This window comes from Phyllostomus hastatus, unplaced genomic scaffold, assembly GCF_019186645.2.
Source record: "Phyllostomus hastatus isolate PE091 unplaced genomic scaffold, TTU_PhHast_1.1 phas_contig_17, whole genome shotgun sequence".
Classification (NCBI taxonomy): domain Eukaryota; kingdom Metazoa; phylum Chordata; class Mammalia; order Chiroptera; family Phyllostomidae; genus Phyllostomus; species Phyllostomus hastatus.
Window position 1 is genome coordinate 72,016 of NW_025333664.1, and position 17,734 is coordinate 89,749.

Below are 17,734 nucleotides of genomic sequence, written 5' to 3' on the forward strand. Positions count from 1 at the left end.
TTGTTGTGTCACCATCACCACCGTCATCTCCAGAATGTTCTTCATCGACTGCAACTAGAACTCTGCACCAAAAACTCTGAAGCTGCGACGGAGACGGAACGGCAGGAGCCGGACAGGCTCTCTTGCCTGCCAGCACCAGAGGTGGACCCATCTGTGAAGCAGCAGTTCTTTGGACTCTGGCTGTTACACAGCGAAGCTCAGAGACTCCTGGGAGATGAGAAACCACTGGGCCAAGCCTTCAATCGCCCCTTCTGCTCCCACCAGTTCCCAGACTGCAAGGCAGAGGGGAGCCCACGCAGGGCCTGGAGGACCCCCTGAGGGGAAGAAGTGGAGCTGAGAGTGCAGGGAGACCGAGGCAGCCAGCAGCCCCAAAGCAGACTGGATACGAGGAACGTCGTGGAGACCTGCAGGCCCCCTCGAGGATGCCGCAGAGAATTAGTAAGCCCCTGCGTGTACAGAGACAGCCCCAGGCAGCAAAAGCATGATTAGAAGTGACAATGGCCACAGTCATATCAGGCAGGGAGAAGTGCCTGTCCCTACCAGCCAGATTGGAAGCCTGGTGGTCCATGGGACATTGGACAGAGTACACAGAGGGTCTTGCCTCAGCCAGGAGAAATAATCAGTCCCAAAGTGGTCGCTGCTCAGACTCCACCTAACGGTGATTACAATGTTGTCCCAACGCGCCAAGGTTGCAGATGCCCTCGGTCAGGGCACATACAAGAAGCAACCCATAAACAAGTGGGACAACAAATTGATTTGTCCCTCTCTCTCCCCCACAACCTTTCTTTCTCTCGACAATCAATAAATAAAAAATAATAAACAAAATAATATGGAGAGGCAAAAAAAACCCCAGAAAACCCTATACAACATTGGAGGAGAACAAAATTGGAGGCCTGACACACCCAACTTCAGGACTCACTGTAAATGATGGTCATCAGGACAGTATGGAATTGGTGAAAGCGTGGACAGATAGACTGATGGAACAGGACGGAGAGCCAAGAAATAGCCCCACACAAATGCAGTTAACTCATCTTCGACAAAGAAGCTGAGGCAGCACGGCGGAGAAAGGATAGTCTTTTCAACCATTGGTGCTGGGACAATTGGACATCCACGTGCCCCAGAATGAGGCTGGACGCAAACCTCACAATATTCAAATGAAAGTCCTACAAAGTAACGCAGAAGAAAATCTAGTTGACTTGGGTGTGGCAAGGACATTTTCCAATGATATTTTCACGATCCATGAAATCAAACTGTGGACCTGAATCAATCTATCCATCCTGGTATATTAATTACAACAATGTGTCACACTGATGCAAGATGCTAATGATAGGGCTCTGTACCATCTCTACAACTTTTTCTGTCAACCTAAAACTGCTTTCAAAAGTACAGATGGCTAATTTCTTAAAATGATAAAGTACAACCTAGAAGAAGAAGTCACACTGCATGACATAGTAAGGGGAGATTTCCAGACAAGAAGCAAGTGACACCCGAGGGAAACAGATCCGTACAGGGCGTGAAGGGCCCTGGAAAGGGTGGCACGTGGGGAATGTATGTATCGGGGGTCTCCACGGGTGTCCGGGTTCTGGCTGAGGATGAGGCTTCTTGTTTTATTCACCACAGTGCTGTCTGGCCACTTTCACTCTGGGCAAGTATTGCCTTTGTGATGACAATAAATACAAAACGTTTCATCAGTTGGGCGTTTTGCACACAACATCCTGTTTTTGAGAAGCCTGTGTCTAAACCTCAGACAGTGATCAGGAAGCAGAGTCAGGGCTGCGGACAGGGGCCCTCTCTGGCTGGTGGAGTGGAATCGGACACACAAGCCCTGCCGGGTGCCGGGTGCGGGGCTCCTCCCTTGTCAGCCAGGAAGGGCTGCCACAGCCGCCGCACTGCCTTTGGCAGAGGAAGAGGGTGTGGAGAACCCCCACCCCGGCCACCCCTCTGATATCCCCAGGGGACAGGGAGGTCTCATGCCCACTCCCAGTGTCCAGGCCTCTGGGATTCTTACCTGCACATGCATGAAACAGCATTCGGCCCGGGAAGCAGAGTGAGGGTCGGATGGCCTTATGCCTGAACCTTCTCTCGTGCATCTGATTGGGGGATGAAATCAGCAGGGAAAGTCTGCTCCCCAGTCCCCAGCCACTTGGGGACAGTGATAACAAGAAGCTAAATTCGCCACTAGGTGTCGCCACAGCACAGTTGTCCAGCTGGGACCGTCCTAAGATCTCCCCAAAGAGAAAAACTATTTCTTCCCATTTATAGCGTGTGCAGCCAGAGCGTGCAGTCCACCGGTGCTCAGACTCAGGTCAGGGCCTCTCTGCTGTTTGTCCCTCACAGGAGGCTGCGGTATGGTGTCGATCTGAAAGTATCTGTGGACGCTAATATCCATCTCCGTCTGTGCAAAACGACTCATGAAATAATTTCTCATCTTAAAACACCCTAATAAAAAGTTAGCAATGCAGGGGCACAGGGCAGGGTCCGTGGTGGCTGGTTTTCTGTGTGCGCTTGGCCGGGCTGCGTGCCCAGGTGGCTGGTCAGACACCCGTCTGCGTGTTGCTGGGAAGGCATTCCCTTTGATGTGGTCGATGGCCAGCCTGGTCAAGCCCTTTAAGCAGAGGCATGGACCCCCTGGGAAGGAGGTGGGGATCCCCACCCCCAGAAGCCTTTGGGTGCAGCTCCTCCTGCACCTCCAGCCTGCTGACTAGCCCGGCAGGGTCCCCACTGAGCCCTCCCTCGCAGGAAGCAGTTCGTCAAAATAAATCTGTCATCTGTCTAATCGGTCTCCTGTCAGTCCGCTTTCTCTTGGGGACACCTGACACAAAGAGGTGGTATCAGACCAGGGTCCAGGGTCTGTGTACAGGACACCATGTTTCCGAGGATGCAGGTCCCACGGTTGAGAGTCCCTGCCCCCTCTAACAGCCGCCCCCCCCCCCACCTCGCCACCCCTCACTGTCTCCTGTGACTTGGGAGAGGACAGAGGAAAAGCTTCAGGGAGGAGCGCAAGAGGGCACCAGCCTCCATGAGGAGGGGCCGGTTTGGGAAGAGCGGACTGCAGAACTTCTGGCTGCAGCTCAGCGTGCAGACAAGACACCGCCGAGTCAGTCTCACTTGCATCCGAGCATCTGCATGCTGGTGTGAGTGGATACAGCCCCCCACCCTAGGGGCCTTCCACAAAGGGGTGCCCAGGAGTCCTTCCTGGGGCCTCCCACAGCGGGTTGGCCCCTTTCTCCCTTGTGGTGCCTCCTTCTGTGGTCCCCACAGCCCTCAGTCAGAGCCCTCCAGGCACCTCAAATGTCCCCCCGCAAATGTTCCCTGGACCCAGTCTGCCTCACGAGAACCAGAATTTCCCAAGCTTTTCCTTGTCTCATGGGTTAGCTGGTGGCTCCGTGCTGGCCTGCAGGACCAGGTTCCCAGGGAGGCCAGAGTGTGCTGACACTCGGCTTGGACATGACTGGAAGCCCCTGATCTAAGTCTCACCCCAGGGGCTGGAGCTCTGTCTGCCCCCATGGTGTGCGCCGGCGAGGTGCTCCTGCAACGCCACAACCTTCACGCAGAATAAAAGGGGTCTGTGCCTCATGTGCCGGGGAAGTGGCTTCAGGTATGGCTGGACCCAGGCGCTCTGGCAAGGTCATGAGAGACCCCTCTGCCTCCTCCCCTCCCACCTCCACCCTTCTCTCCATTTCTCAGCCCTGTCCCCCTCGAGAAGGTGCAAACTCTCTCCTACTGCAGGCTTTCTCCTTGTGGCCAGGGGAGATGGCCAGGCCAGCACCCCCACAACGTCCCCTTAACAACTGCAGCAGGACTTCTCCCCAGCCCTGCCCTACGGAACCCACTGCGTGGGCCAGGTGCCGAGCAGTAGGGCTTGTCAAGCACACTGGGGGAGGGGGGGAGATGCAGGCTCCTGCTGAGGTGGCTGAGCCCACCCCCCACCCCCACCCCGCACCGGGCGACCGGGAGCGCTCAGGACAGAGGCAGCGTCCTCACGACACTCACAGTCGGAGTGGACTTTTATTAGGAAATCACCCTGCAGACACACCGCGAAGTGCTGTGCCGTGGGCTCCGCGCGTTTCCTGAGGAAGGGGGGTCACAGTGTCGGAGCCACGGGGCACAGGGGCGGGGCGGGCGGCACGCGGCGCTGCGGCGGCCATCCCAACCCCGCGCACGGACGCGACACGACACACAGCTGCGCTACACGCAAGCGAGCAGTGAATACAGGGTTCCAGCGCCGCCCGGGGCCTGGGACCAAAGGAACCGGAAGGGAAAAGAAAACCGTCTCTCTCTCCACTGGGCCGAGGGAAGGACATCCCCAAATTATCAAAATTCCTCAGTTACAAAATACTTTCTTAAAAATCCCATTATTAAAAGAATAAATAACAAAATATATAAAAAATAACTTGGTTGCATCAAAATTATAACTAGAAGTTATAGCAAGATTCTTTTGTGTGGCCTGTCTCACTGCTGGACAGCTGATTTCACTCTGATTTTGCTTACTGCTCTCTCCTGGTGTCCTGGTGTCAGGGTCTAGGTAAAGTAGTATAAAATTAATAAATAAAACGTCAAATAAATAGCAAACATGAACATAAAAGAGGCTGTGAATATAAATACTTCCATCTTGACAAAATTAAATAATTTACAGAATAATTAAACTAACTACTTTTCATTTCTCCCAGAAAGAGCCGCTTCTCTACTCTTAAATGCTAACTTGGAATTGCTGTCAGGACTCTATTTACACGCAGGGACACTGTGTTTTCAACACATTAAATTAAAATTTACCTGTTTTCGCGTCTTGACTAGATCTAAAAAAAGCGAAACCTGGGTGGTCTCCAATGAGGAGTTGGTGCCCTGACCTCCTGCAGCTCAGCCGGGACCCAGGTGACGTGGCAGTGACGGTCCCCGCCCGGGGGATGCACAGGGAGTCACAGGCCTGGCCCGCCTGAGCCAGACAGGGGGGCAGAGGCCGCAGCCCCCTGCTCAGGTCTGAGCAGCGCCAGGGGGCCCGCTGCCCCCAGAGGGGAGGTGCTTTGCTGGGAGCCGGGGCGATTCCCCAGGGCGGCCCAGTCGGCTCCCTGGAGCCAGCCCGCCCTCGTCTGACCCCCTGGAGCGGTGCTTCGGTTCATTCTTAACACAAAAGCAAAGGGACGGAAACCAGAACACACACTCGCCACACTGGCCCCGCGAGCAGAGGCGCCGCCGCGGGCCGATACCACGGCCACCCTCCCGGCCCCCAGACTCAGGGGCTCGGTGGCCGCGCACTCCGAAACTTCCCTGAGAACCACTGGAGACTTCGAGCTGCTCTTCGGATTATGTTCCGAAAACAAAAATAAACCAATTTGTAACACTTCACGTTCTGCCCTCACTCGGGGAAGGGGAGGCGGAGGCCCGGCCAGCGCATCGAGGGACGAGGGACGGATCTCCAGGCGCCCCTTTGGACGACCCCCCAGGCCGCCCGGGCCGCCACCGAGGAGCCACTGGGAGGAGGGAACTGGCGCGGAGGGCGGGGCTCGGGAGGTAAACGGTGGAGCCGCGGGGGCCGGCCGGTCCACGGGCCGCCTAGACCTGGATGCCCCGCACGGCCTGCTTGATGCTTTCCAGGAGGTCCTTGTTCTCGGGGTTCTGGTAGCACTCCTCGTTGGAGTACATGTCGGTGAGGGTGGTCACGTAGGCGTCGAAGTTCTGCTCGCATATCGGCTCCTGGGGGACAGAGACCGTCAGCGAGCCCCGTCCGGCAGCGGGCCCACCGCTGCGGAGGCTGTGGAGTCAACGGGGAACCCCAAGCCCGGGCCCCAGCCAGCGCCGACCCCTCCACCTTCCGGCCGTCAAGCACGAGGGTCTGGCGGGGGTTCATGGGAGGCCGAGGGGGCCGCAGCCGAGGGGCAGCAGCCTGCTGGGCACAGCACCCCAGGCGCAGAGGGGCGTCCGCCCCGCCCCGCCCGCCCCGCTGCTCACCATGTGCGGGAGGCGGATGTTGGCGAGGCTCCGGATGAGGGCCTGGCTCAGGCCCGACAGCTCCAGGAACAGGGCCTCGTTCTGCTCCTCGATCAGCTTGTTCTCCTGCTCGATGGTCTTCAGGCTCTTCTCCATGGAGCAGATCTGCACCGACAGAGGCGGGGAGGCCCCGTGTCCCCCACGTCCTCCCGGGACACGCCCCATGTCCCTCTGGGGGGCCCCGGGGGGCCCTGGGCCGTGGTGGAGGAGGGGACACGGTGACAGAGCAGGGGATGCTCCCTCCTGCAGGGCCGGGAGGGGCCCACAGTCCAAGGCACCTGAGCTCCCATCTAGGGAGCTGCCTTCCTGTTCCTCAGCTGTCAGGGGGATCTGCACCCACTAGAGTGTCTGGCTGCCTTTCGAGTCCCCCACCACGGAGTCCCGCAGCGTGTCTGGCAGAGCTGTGGGAGGCGCGCGGAGCCCGTCCCCACAGCGCGTCACTGAGGGGCGTGGCCGATGACTCCTCCAAGCGTCCCAACAGCACCCTGGGGCTTCCAGCAGGGGCGCCTCTTCTCCGGACCCCGGGGGACCCAGAAGGGACACCCAGTCAGAAGCCCAGAAGCTGTTCTCAGGGGGCTCTCAGGTTCCATCGTGGAGCCCCAGAGGACAGGGGTGGTGGGGCCGCCTGCTCTGGGGGACTCGGGCCACCAGGTGAGCCTCAGGGAGGCCCGTGCGGAGGCGCGTGGCCCGTGGTGGGGAGGCGGGCTCCCTGGGGCTCTGGAGCAGACGTGCTCAGAGGGCAGCCCCCAGCCGGGCTGCACCGAGAAGGAGCCGGGGCGGCAGAGGCAGGTTCGCAGTGCCGGCGACACACAGAGCGGTCCCCGGTGAGGGACGGCCAGCTTCCTCTCCGAAGGCCGTAGACCAGGAAGAGCGCTCTCCTCCAGCCCGGTGACTCTGTGACCGGTGGCTGGGCAGCAGCAGGCTGCACCACCAGGGGGCAGGCCTCTGGCTTTGAAGGTGCGAGTGCGGGCTGCGCGAGTGTCTGCCTTCCCTCTGCCTGAGCCCCCTGCAGAGCACACGGCCCCACAGCCTGGCAGGTGCTGCTTCTCCGGGCACTCGCCGTGCCGGGACCCCGGCCACCAGCCTCAGAGGACTGACGAGCGTGCCAGACGCATCCCTGAGCACCGTGCGCATCAGTGCAGCCCCACGGCGCCCTCGGCGGCCTGGAGGACTGGGGCTCAGCTCTGCCCCCCTCGAGAAGAGGGGGCCCAAGGCAGAAGGACTTGGCTGGCTGGGGGCCGGCGGGCCGGGGCGGGGCCACCCACCTGGGACTGCAGCTGCACCATGGCGGCCTCCATCTCCGAGTTGGACTCGTTCAGGTCTCGGATCTCCTGGTTCAGCTGCTTGATCTCCTCGTCGTTGTCCAGCACTGCCACAGAGAGACCCCCGCCATGGCCTCACACCCGGGCCAGCGGGAGGGCAGGGGGGCGGCAGAGGCCCTCCCTCCAGGTGGAACAGGGGCCCCTTCCCAAGCAGAGGCCCCCCCCCCCAGCTCTCTGAACTCCCCTGGGTGGGCGGCTCAGCTCCCACGCCTCCCGCTGGGAAGCCGGTCTTGGAGACCACTGGCCGCATGTCTGGGTTTTGCCTCCTGGCCCTGGGCCACAGGTGGGAAAGGACAAACCCCTCTGGCAGGTTCTAACGGCCAACATCGAAAGGCAAGTGTTTTCAGAAGACGCTGAATCTCAGGAGCCTGAGCTCTCAGCCCCGCGCAGCGAGGACCTGGCCTCCGGGCTGCCAGCAGCCTCTCCGACGGCCCCCACCCCGGGGCCCAGGTCAGAGCAGGAGGGCTGGGAGCCCAGCCATCGGGAGACCCACCGGCCCAGGTCAAGGGGTCCCTCTCCAGCACAATCCCTCTGCCTCCCCGACCCCCTGCACGGGTAAGGCCCACGCACCCAGGGAGCGAGGGCCCCCCACAGACACTGTGGGGGGGCGCCCTTACCATCGCTCGTCTTGAACTTTGTGCCGAGAACCTCGTCCCCTGAGAGTTTTCCCTTCTTCCCAGCAAAGGTCGCTCTGGGACAGCCGGACAGGCTGGAAGCAAAGGTCACGTGTCAGAAAGCAGTCCAAGGTCACATGTGTCAACGACAGCCAAGTCCTCACCACTGGCAGCCTGAAAGGTCCTGGATGGAACTTTCTAGCTCATGTCTGTTTGCCTCCCACCCCGGGAGAGTCCTCCAGCTCCCTCACCCCTCGTCCAGGACCCCAGCCCCTGCCCCAAGGCCTTGTCCCCGAGTCCGGGGGGGCTGCTCACCCTCAGAGAGGCAGGCCCCACACCAGGCGTTTCTCCCAGCTGCCTGTTTGCAACCTGTCCCCTCGCCCGCTTGCCCACGTCAGCTCCAGGAGGCCCTGCTGTCCTTCCTATCCCTGCTCGACCTCCAGAGCCAGGAAAGGCTTGTGGAATGGATGAGTGGATTAACTTTATAGGTGGAAAGGCGAGGGCAAAAGCGAGGAAGAACAAGGTTCCTGGTAGGGCCGGGGGTGACCCCGTGCACTTTGGCCATCACCTGGCACAGAGAGGAGGTGGGCTGGCTGGTTGGCCTAGCCCTGGGGCAGGTGTGGGGGGGACAGGTGAGCGCCGGGCCCGCTGCCCTGTCAGGGAGGGGTCCTGCCACCAGGGCCCTTGCAAAACAGGCAGAGGCCTGGCCCCAGCAGGAGGGGCAGGGCATGGGGTGCGGCAGACAGAGCTTTCCCTGAAAAGCTGGTGGCCTGCAGCCAGTCACGTATGGACAGGATGCTCGTGACAACAGACACACAGGCGGCACAGGTCACAGGTGCCACCACCTGGTACCAACAGACATCCTCATGCCTCCCCAGTTGCCTTGGTCTTCCCTCGAGAAAGTGCAGGTCACCCCTGCGCCCTGCAGGGCCCCCGGGAGCCTTGTGCCGAGCCACGGCAGGCTCCTACGGTGCCCAGACAGGCCGGGCAGGGGGCGGGGTGGGGGGACAGCTACCTGCGGTGTGTGAGGAAGCTCCCGTTGGCATGGCCGGAGCCGTCACAGCCTGGAGTGGGGCAGGTGGGCCCCTCGTTCTTCAGCGACTTCCAGGAGAAGGAGGAGCCGTTGAGCGAGCCCTCCTTCTGCCGGCGGGCGGCCAGCGGGCAGCCCGACGCGCTCCTGTGAGAGGCGTACTTGCCGCTGATGTGGCCGAGCCCCACGCAGCCCGGCACAGGGCACCTGGACACAGAGAGGCCACAGGTGAGCCAGGGGTGCTGGAGGAAGCGCCCAGAGACCTCTCACTGGGAGTCGGCACCAAGCACGGGGCCGGGTGGCCCAGGAGTCCCAGGAGGTCCCAGTGTCCCTGAGCCAGGCAGCTCGGGGACAGCAGGGGCTTGCCACTCCACTGCATCCCAGGTCACAGCGTGACGCCCACGGGTGTCCCCGCTTGGCCACATCTGAAGTGTGTGTTCTGGAAGGACGGCTGTGCGAGGCCCCAGAGCTCAGGTGGGAAGGATGTGACTCAGACACCCCCGGACACAGTGACTCAGCCCGAGGCCAGGTCAGATTGTCGGGGGATGGGGTCCCTCTGGAAACCGCAGACACTCCAGGTGAGTTAAAGTGAGAGAGGCTCAGAGTGCCCCCCCACATGCTGCTGTCGGGGTCCCTGCGGGTACAGGAAACAGGGGGATGCAGAGAGCTCTGGGGTCCCCCCTCATGGCCGTCGGTGGCAGCCCAGACTGGGAGCTCCCTCTGTGCCTTCCGAGCACCGACGGGGTGGGACCTTGGAGCCAACGTGTGGCTCAGAACAGATCTCCCCTGTGTCTGCAGGTCCTCAGTCTCCGCCCTCTGCCCGAGGAGACTCGTCCGACCCGATGTCTGTCACCCGCGGCCTCTGTGCTACAGGCCTGCCAGACAGACACACAGGACCCAGGAGGGGACACACTGCCCCAGCTTGCAGAGAGGTCCCCGGGGTCCAGGGAAGCGAGAGGCCAGAAGCCACAGGGTAGGGGGCGCCCAGGGCCACCGTCAGAGGCGGCTCCGCCCACGCTCCCCCAGCCCGAGTGGCCCCTCTGCCGGCTCCCGCTCCCTCCTTAGCGGTCCAAGGGCCTCAGGCCTTCGGGGTGTCCGCCCAGCCAGCCCAAGGTCATCTCAGCCTGCAGAGCGTAGTGGAGACACTGCTGGGGCCCCGCAGGGGGCTCGAGGGGGTTCCCCTTCACACCTGCTCCCCAAACCGGGCCCCTCCCCGCTGGTGGGTCCCAGGGGACTCCTGGGCCGGGTGCTCTGAGGCACCCACGAGGCTGAGCCTCACGAGACCAGAAGGCTAAGCGAGAGGCCACTCTGCAGCTGCAGCACCCGGTGGACCCGAGGGCCCCTTCCGCCTCCTTTACAAACCACCCCCCAGACACGGTCGTCTGGAGGGGCGGCCGTGTTCCCGGAACTGCATTTGCAGGGAGAGTCTTCCGCCCGCCCGCCCACCGTCCAGATCTTCAGTGGGGGGTGGGGGGCGACCTCACAACAACCCACGTGGGCACCAGCTCAGGGGCGTCCGTGGCCTCTGGGCCAGCCTGAGCTGGGGCAAGGACGGGGCAGCGTCTCTTTGGTCCGACGCCACCGTAGCCTCGGACGGCAGGGCACACAGCTCCCGACCCCCAGCCCAGAACCTCCACAGGCCGCTGTGGCTGAAGTGCCGACGTGCCTTAGTCTCACATGGCACAGACCCAGGGCGTCACGAAAGGCCACCCCTTCTCCGCCAGCCCACCCAGGGGCGGGGCGCACACGTGCTAACAGAGCCCGATGCCCGCCCGGCGGGGCCCGGCGCACTGCAGCGGTCTCTGCACCTGCCTACAGCTGACGCTCGGCTGCGAACCTGCTGCAGTGGGAGGTGCCTTGGGGCGGCCCCTCCCCACCGCGGGGCCGCCAGGAACACAGCCGTCCTGCAGAGGCCAGACTGCCTTTCAAAGTCTCATTCTCCACTCAGGGGCAGAAAGCTTGTTTAAAAAACAAACCCCGCCAGGTTGGCAGCACGTTAGAGGGAGGGGCACCATTGTCGCCAGTTAACTTGAAAGCCGCTGACGACGATTTGCACCGTTCGCACGGACAGCGCAACACACTGACTACGGCCGGCCAGGCGTCCGTCCACGCGGCCGCGGCAGAGCCCGGACTCTCGGCGGAAGAGCACTTCGCCACCCTCACAGTCAGGAGGCAGCATTCACGATGCCAGCCACATGTTTTGCATTTTCGATTTAGCATTCACTACTCGTCACTGTAAAATTTAAGCAGAGAAAAAGGCACGGCCCCTCACACCAAGCAGCTGACAGCGCCCCTGTGAAGGGAGTGACGCTCGGGCCCTTCCTTGTGGCCGGGCTGCTCCCCTCTGCAGGGGTCTTCGGCTGTTCTCCTGCCGGCCAGGGTGGGCCTGCTTCCCGCTCGCTCGGTGCCCCCGACCCCTGACACCGAGACAGGCTTCACCCCGACCAAGCCAGCCTGGGGCGCTAGGCCTGGAGGGAGCCACAGTCACTCCCTCCCACCCCGGTTGCCGGGAGGACCGCCCCTGTTTTGCCACATCAGCTATTAACGCCCTGGGCAAACTGCACGGTGGCTGACACCGTCTGCACCTGCGGCCTGGCCCCCACCTGCTCCTGAGGTTTCAAAGGGGCAGCCCCACCCACCGAACAGGGCACGAGCACACGCACCAGCCCCAGGGGCACGTGAGGACCCCCCGTGAGGTCGGCAGAGGGTTCGGGGGACTTTGATCACGGGAGGCGCAGGGCGCACCCCCGCCCCCTGCTGCGTCAAGGCCCCAGGCCAGGGCGCACCTCCAGGGGTCTCACACCAGGTGTGCAAGTGAGCAGGTGTGCGAGTGCCCACACGCAGGCCCGAAGGGTCTGTTGCCTTTCTGACCACAGCCTCCTGCTCGACCTGAGCGGCGCCCCGAGCGCCTGGGGGCGGCCCCACGCCCTGAGCCCCATCCCCAGGTGGCCTCCTGGTGCAGGGGGGCAGGGCCCAGATCTGAGAAGCCCAGACGGGGCTGGGGCCGTGCGCCCTCGACACGCTCTGCGCCCTCGACACGCTCTGCGCACGGCTCGTGCCTTCCTCGCCGCCCACGCGCGTGTGGGGCGGGCGAGGCCGCCTGTCCTCGGGGGCCGTGTTCGCGTGCAGGGAGCCGAGAGGGGCGCTTCGGGGCGGGACGCAGGGAAGCCCGGCTCTGCGACGCGCGGCCCGGCTCACTTCATCAGCTCGGGGTCCTCCTTGTCGTCCTTCGTGGGCGTCACCTTGGCTCCGCTCTTCTTGGCACGAGGGCAGCCCGACAAGCTGGGGTTTGGAGACGAGAGACGTAACCGTGGTCCCGGGACAGCAGCCTCTCCCCGCTCCCGACCCGCCTTGCCCCCCTCTCAGGCCTCGGGTCAGCGGACGCTCGGTCCCCTGAGCCCCGCCTGGTCGCCGAGGACACTGACGTCCTGCATGGCAGTCCGCACCTTTGCCCGAGGAAGAGGCCCATCCCTCCCAGCGCCCCGGGCGCGGCGGACTCACCTCCGGTGTGAAGCGTAGTTTCCTGTGATGTGGCCAGAGCCGTCGCAGCCGGGCGTGGGGCACCTGCAGAGGACAGGGAGCTGGGACCAGGGCCAGTGGAGGTGCGCAGCCGCAGAACGGCACCCCATGTGCTCAGCCCCCGTGAGGACCCGCCCACCCAGCGAGGTCCCACTGTCGGCCTTCTGCCTCGACCTCTGCCCCCGGAGGCCCAGGGAGGCCGAGAGCAGAGCACAGGGCCCCTGGCCGGCCTCCTGCAGGGACCTGGGCTACAACAGAAGGTCCCGAAACACAGAGGGGTCCTTCACTGCGCGCCAGAGGTCAGCGAGGCAGACCTGACGCCCGAGACTGTGTCTTCAGGGCGCCGCGTGGCACCGTGCGCGTGCACGAGCGTGGTCACTGGGCACCCGAGACACGCCTTCCACGGCCTGGGCACCTCGGGCCGTGTTCTCGCTCAGTGAGGGGCGGCAGGTGCCAGCAGAGCGTGGAGGGGAAACACCACACACAAAGCCCACGTTGCCCACGAAACGTGTGACAAGCGTGTCCCGTGGAAGGTGGGAACCCCACTGTCGTGGGTGAGCACAGGCTTTCTGCGCTGCGCGTCCCTGCCCGTCCCCGAGGGGGACAGCTGTGCTCCCGCCAGGCCTCGGCCAGCCTGCAGGCCCAGGGCCCCTCCTCTTTGCTGCCCCGGGGGCCCCACGTCCAGTGCCTCCCTGCTGGGGCAGCTACCAGCCAGCCCAGCCACCTTCTGGCTGGGTTTTGGGGTAACTCAAACCCCGCTGGGGCTGCAATGGCTCCTGACCCCATCGCACGTGGTCACGTTTCACCCCGCACGCGTCTGGGGCAGGAGGTTTCTGCTTTTCAGTGGACGCCACCCCCAGCTGCACCACGGCGGCTGCTCTCACTCCTGCTCTCACGCCGCGTGTCTCCACTGTCTGGGGTGCCAGGCGCCAGCCACGAGGGCACTGGGTCCCTGGGGCATATCGGGGTGTCCCTCCCGTGGCTCTCTGCTGAGGCCACAGCCCTGTGATGCTCCGCTGCTGCACCCCCTCGAGTGAGGGTGGCCTGCCGGGTGCAGAGCTGAGTGAGGAGAGCCCTTCTCCTTGGGGGTTCAGCTGCTCAGGTGGCCACTGGGGCGCTGCTCCCTCTCAGCCTCAGTGACCGAGGGACAGAGCTCGGAGGCCCAGCATGGGCGGCTGCTGCCCTGGGCCCCGAGGCCGAAGTGTGGCCCTGGGCAGCGGATAACGGCCCAGGGACGTGCGGGTCCCAATGGGGCCCAAGTCTGGGGCAGAGGAGGTGACTCCTGGAGAACACACACATGGGTGGTCCCTGCCAGACCCCGGCACAGGCAGGGCATCACCCCCAGGGGCCCCATGGACGCACACCTGCCCAGGCAGGTGGGACTGCCCCGCCCCCTCGCTGACACCTGGCTCAGCAGCTTTTCCCGGAGACGTGTGCCAGCCCCTGACCACACTGGGCAGCAAGTGCCCTCGGGGTCTCATTAAAACCCAGAGACCCCATCACAGAGATGGCCACTGCACCCCAGTGGCAACCAGAGGCCACCAAAGAGCCTCGCTTGCAAGGTGGCGACACGGGTGTCTGCCCCTGTGGACAGGCCACCAGCACCCATCCCTGCGGTTAAATCCCTTCACAGACTTCCAGTCTCGGGAGGAGGCTGACCCTCCAGACAGCCACATTTCTGGCCATCTCCTGCCCCTCAGCGCAGGGCTCACGTGGTCGCCCACTCAGCTCTGAAGTCACTCAGGCCCGCAGCCTGGGAATCCACGGACGCTAACCACAGGCAGACATGACAGCAGAATTGGAAAGCGAACAGGAGAAAGGAGCGTGGGAATGGCGGCAAAAGGGAGCAGGGAAGAGGGGGAGGTTGAGGCAGAGGGCCCCATCGGGGCCCAGTGTTTGAGCTGGCTTTCTGGGCTGGACACGGGACCAGTGCAGAAGGGCGGAGCCTCCTGGAACCTGCTTCACGGCGGCGACCCCCAGAAAGACCGCCTGGGGCTGCACCCGCCCGGCCCAGGCACAGGAGCAGGGACCCCCTGGCCAGGATGGGCACAGAGCCGCTTCCCCCAGCTGCCGGGGCAGGCGTGACCCCAGAGCTTCCTGCCCTGCCTCTGAGTCAGCTCGGGTCCCCTCAGAGGCTCCAAGGAACTCGTCTGGACTCAGGGCCTCCCAACGCAGAGCCCTGCGGGGCGAGGAGCAGCCCAGGAGATGGGGGCCTGAGGGCCCGAGTGGGCCTCCTTCCCCAGCCTGGCTGAGCCTGGGAGCCTGGGCCCAGTGGGGCCCAGCTCAGCTGAAGGCTTGGAAACCAAAGGCAGGGACCATCTGGGCTCCTCCCCAAGAGGACACCGCTGCCTGGGGAGCCTCGGGCGGGAGCATCTCATCCAGCAGGGCCGTCCAGCAGGTGCTGTGCCCCGGTCGGCCCCGTCCTGCCAGCCTGCTGCCGGGGGCACGGAGGGGCAGAAGCAGCATGAGGAGGGCAAGACAGAGAGAAGGGGTGAACCGGGAGGAGGCGGCGAGGCACACCTGGGGGACCGGGGGCCAAGGCACAGGTGCCGGAGGGGTTGCCGAGAAGGGAGGGGCCGAAGCGCCCCCTCTCATCAGCAGCACCCCCTCACGGAGCACAAGCTGGGACAGGCGCCAGGCACGGCCAGTTTGGGGCTCTCCCAACCCCAGGTGTGGGGAGAGAGCGGGGTCCTCAGAACTGGGAGCAAATGGGGCGGGCCGCCAGGGGCCGGAGGCGGTTCCTGCAGCCCTCAGCCCCCCGAGAGGCTGGCAGGGCCAAGGGCAGCCCAGGAGCCTACAGCGGCCCATGGATGGTTGCGGACAGACAGACAGACAGCCGCACTCAGAGCAGGGAGACACAGCAGTGGCGGCCCCAGCCAAGCAGAATCAGCCCTCCACAGCCTGGCCTCTCTGCCCCGCCCCATGGGCGGGGACGGTGGCGGCGGCTGGAGCCCTGTGGAGGGCTGATTCGGGCTGGGGCCTGGCAGAAGGGACAGCAAAGCCAGGGGCCGCCCAAGAGACGGGCGGCCGGGAGGGCAGACATACTTGAGGTCAGCAGAATGGGCAGCCATGAGGTTTCTGAGGCTCTTGTCAGCAAGAGGGCAACCAGAGAGGCTGAAAGAGAAGAGAGGGGGGTAAGCCAGAGAGGGGAGCAGAGCAGGAGAGCAGGAAGACCCACCGCGCAGCACCCCGGCCAGGCCGGCCCGAGGGGGACGAACCTGCGGTGGGAGGCATAGTTCCCAGTGATGTGGCCACTGCCGTCACAGCCGGGGGTGGGGCAGCTGGACAAAGGAAAAAGAGCGTCAGGAGAGAGAGCGAGGCCTACCTGCCAGGCCTGCCTGGCCGAGCCTGCGTGGGGACAGAGGTGGCACCTGCCACCCACAGGCCGAGGGCAACTCCCCGACCTGGCCCCTCGGAGTTCAGCCGCAGCCGCGGGCAGCAAGTCTCCCACACGACTCAACTCAGGAAGGAAAAAGGAACCAAGTCAAAGCTCAGTGTGAAGGGAGAAGGCCACTAGAGCACACGTGTTTCACACACACACGTGCCGGTGCCCACGCACACGCAGGGAGTCCCTTCCTGAAGCACATGGCCTTCCCAGAGGACCAGGCCCAGGGCCAGGACCTGGCCGTCCTGGGGGGCCAGCTCCAGAGCAGGAGACTCAGGACGAGACGAGGGCACCCAGCACCCATGGAGCTGGGCCCCTCTGCGGCAGGTGCCACGCACGGCCTCGCACGGGCCCGAGAAAGGGTGGGGGGGGGCCCAGTGGGGTCAACCAGAAGGCCGCGGGATGGCCCCTGACTACAGATGGCTCCCCTGCTTGCCTGACATCTGGGCAGCCCTCTGGGGACAGGCTCGAAGGGCTAGCCGGGTGGCCAGAACCAGCCACAGAGCCCTGAGACCGCACGCAGGCCAGGCCTGGCACCCTGCCGCGGGGCAGACCACCGCAGCCCAGAGGGGCCGGCCCCTCCCTGCTGCACAGTCGGCCGGAACAGGGCTCTTCCTCGTCCTCAATCACGTTGGGGTACAGCCGAGAGCCCCGCACAGCGCAGAGGGGACGGGAAACCTGTCCCCTATCGCCCGGTGGAGCCGGTTCCAGTGAAGGACACCCACCCTCTGCCCACCGAGGGCAGCGGAAGGCCCCGGCCGGCCGGCATCCCGGGCCTGGCCCAGCTGCGCTCCCTCCCGGGCTGTGCGGGGTCTCCGAGGAGCCCTGTCGGCCGGGGTGGGCACTTACGTGAGCAGCTCCTTCTTTATGTCCTTGGAGAGAAACTTCAGCTTAAAGTTGGTCAGGGTGACTTCCCCGGGGTACTTCCGCTCCTCAAAATTCTCTTCCGACACTTCCTGGTCATCTGCTTCAGAAGAAGCAAAAGAATGGGCTGCTGGCTCTGACTGCAAAAGACCAGCAGGGAGAGGTTTTAACCGCCGGCGGGGCCGGGCGCCCGGCCCGGGGCGAGGGAGAGGGACCCTTCAGAGCAGTGTCCACGCAGGCTGCGTCTGGCGACTCCTGTCTTCGAATTGGGGAGGAAGATTGCCCGCCCCCCAGACACAGAAGGCAGCACCTCGAGGGGCCGAAGCACCCCCCACCTCAGCCAGAGCTGCCCCAGCAACAGGGGCTTCCCGACGCCCCCAGCAGACCACCCCGGGCAGGTGTCTGCAGCGGCTCGTGGGGCCCAGACGCCTGCACTGCACTCCTGCATTCTGCCCCCAGGCACCTGGAACCTGCAGCTGGGGGCAGCCGTTCTCGGGACTGGAGGGGGCTGGGGAGGGGGCACCTGGAGACGTGGCCCAGAAAAAAGGCAGCTTGAGGCCTCGTCACCATGGACTCATCGGCCTGAGCAAGTTGCACGAAGCTGCCCTTCCGGATGGACAGGGCTCCCAGGCCAGGAGAGCGTCCCCGGGGCTCAGGGACCTAGGGTGGTGAGCAGGATCTGTGGCCTGAGGCTAGGTCGAGGGGACTGCAAGGGGGCCACCATCTGCCCCAGGACGGGCAGTGCTGGAAGGGGGTCTGAGTCATGGTCTGGAGCCCAAGCACAGGGACCCAGGAGGTCTGGCCTGGGAGGGGTTGCTAGGAGTGACCCGAAGCCTGGGCTGTGGGGCCCCCAAGCAGGCTTCTTCCTGGAGGGTGGGTGGTGTCTGCAGGGAGAGGGCAGGCTGCAGTGGGTGGGAACCTCAGGGCCCCTGAGACCTGGGTCACCCCACAGAGGACAGTGGCGGCCCTGGGAGGAGACAGGGTGCTCGGGAAGAAGGGGAGCCCCTTTGGAACC

The 17,734-nt window shown here is 64.0% G+C and overlaps 1 protein-coding gene across 1 annotated transcript in view; it reads right to left on the bottom strand.

Moving 5' to 3' along the window:
- Positions 1–4,006: 4,006 nt before the first annotated feature.
- Positions 4,007–17,734, bottom strand: part of MYT1 (myelin transcription factor 1) — a 42,390-nt gene continuing 28,662 nt past the window's right edge. The window contains exons 14-23 of the mRNA XM_045832944.1: positions 16,705–16,859; positions 15,689–15,751; positions 15,516–15,584; positions 12,453–12,515; positions 12,150–12,233; positions 8,937–9,158; positions 7,925–8,016; positions 7,251–7,354; positions 5,947–6,090; positions 4,007–5,691 (exon numbers count right to left, since the gene is read on the bottom strand). Coding sequence (XP_045688900.1) covers positions 5,551–5,691; positions 5,947–6,090; positions 7,251–7,354; positions 7,925–8,016; positions 8,937–9,158; positions 12,150–12,233; positions 12,453–12,515; positions 15,516–15,584; positions 15,689–15,751; positions 16,705–16,859 — 1,137 coding nt within the window. The 3' untranslated portion in view covers positions 4,007–5,550. The remainder of the gene's footprint in view (positions 5,692–5,946; positions 6,091–7,250; positions 7,355–7,924; positions 8,017–8,936; positions 9,159–12,149; positions 12,234–12,452; positions 12,516–15,515; positions 15,585–15,688; positions 15,752–16,704; positions 16,860–17,734) is intronic.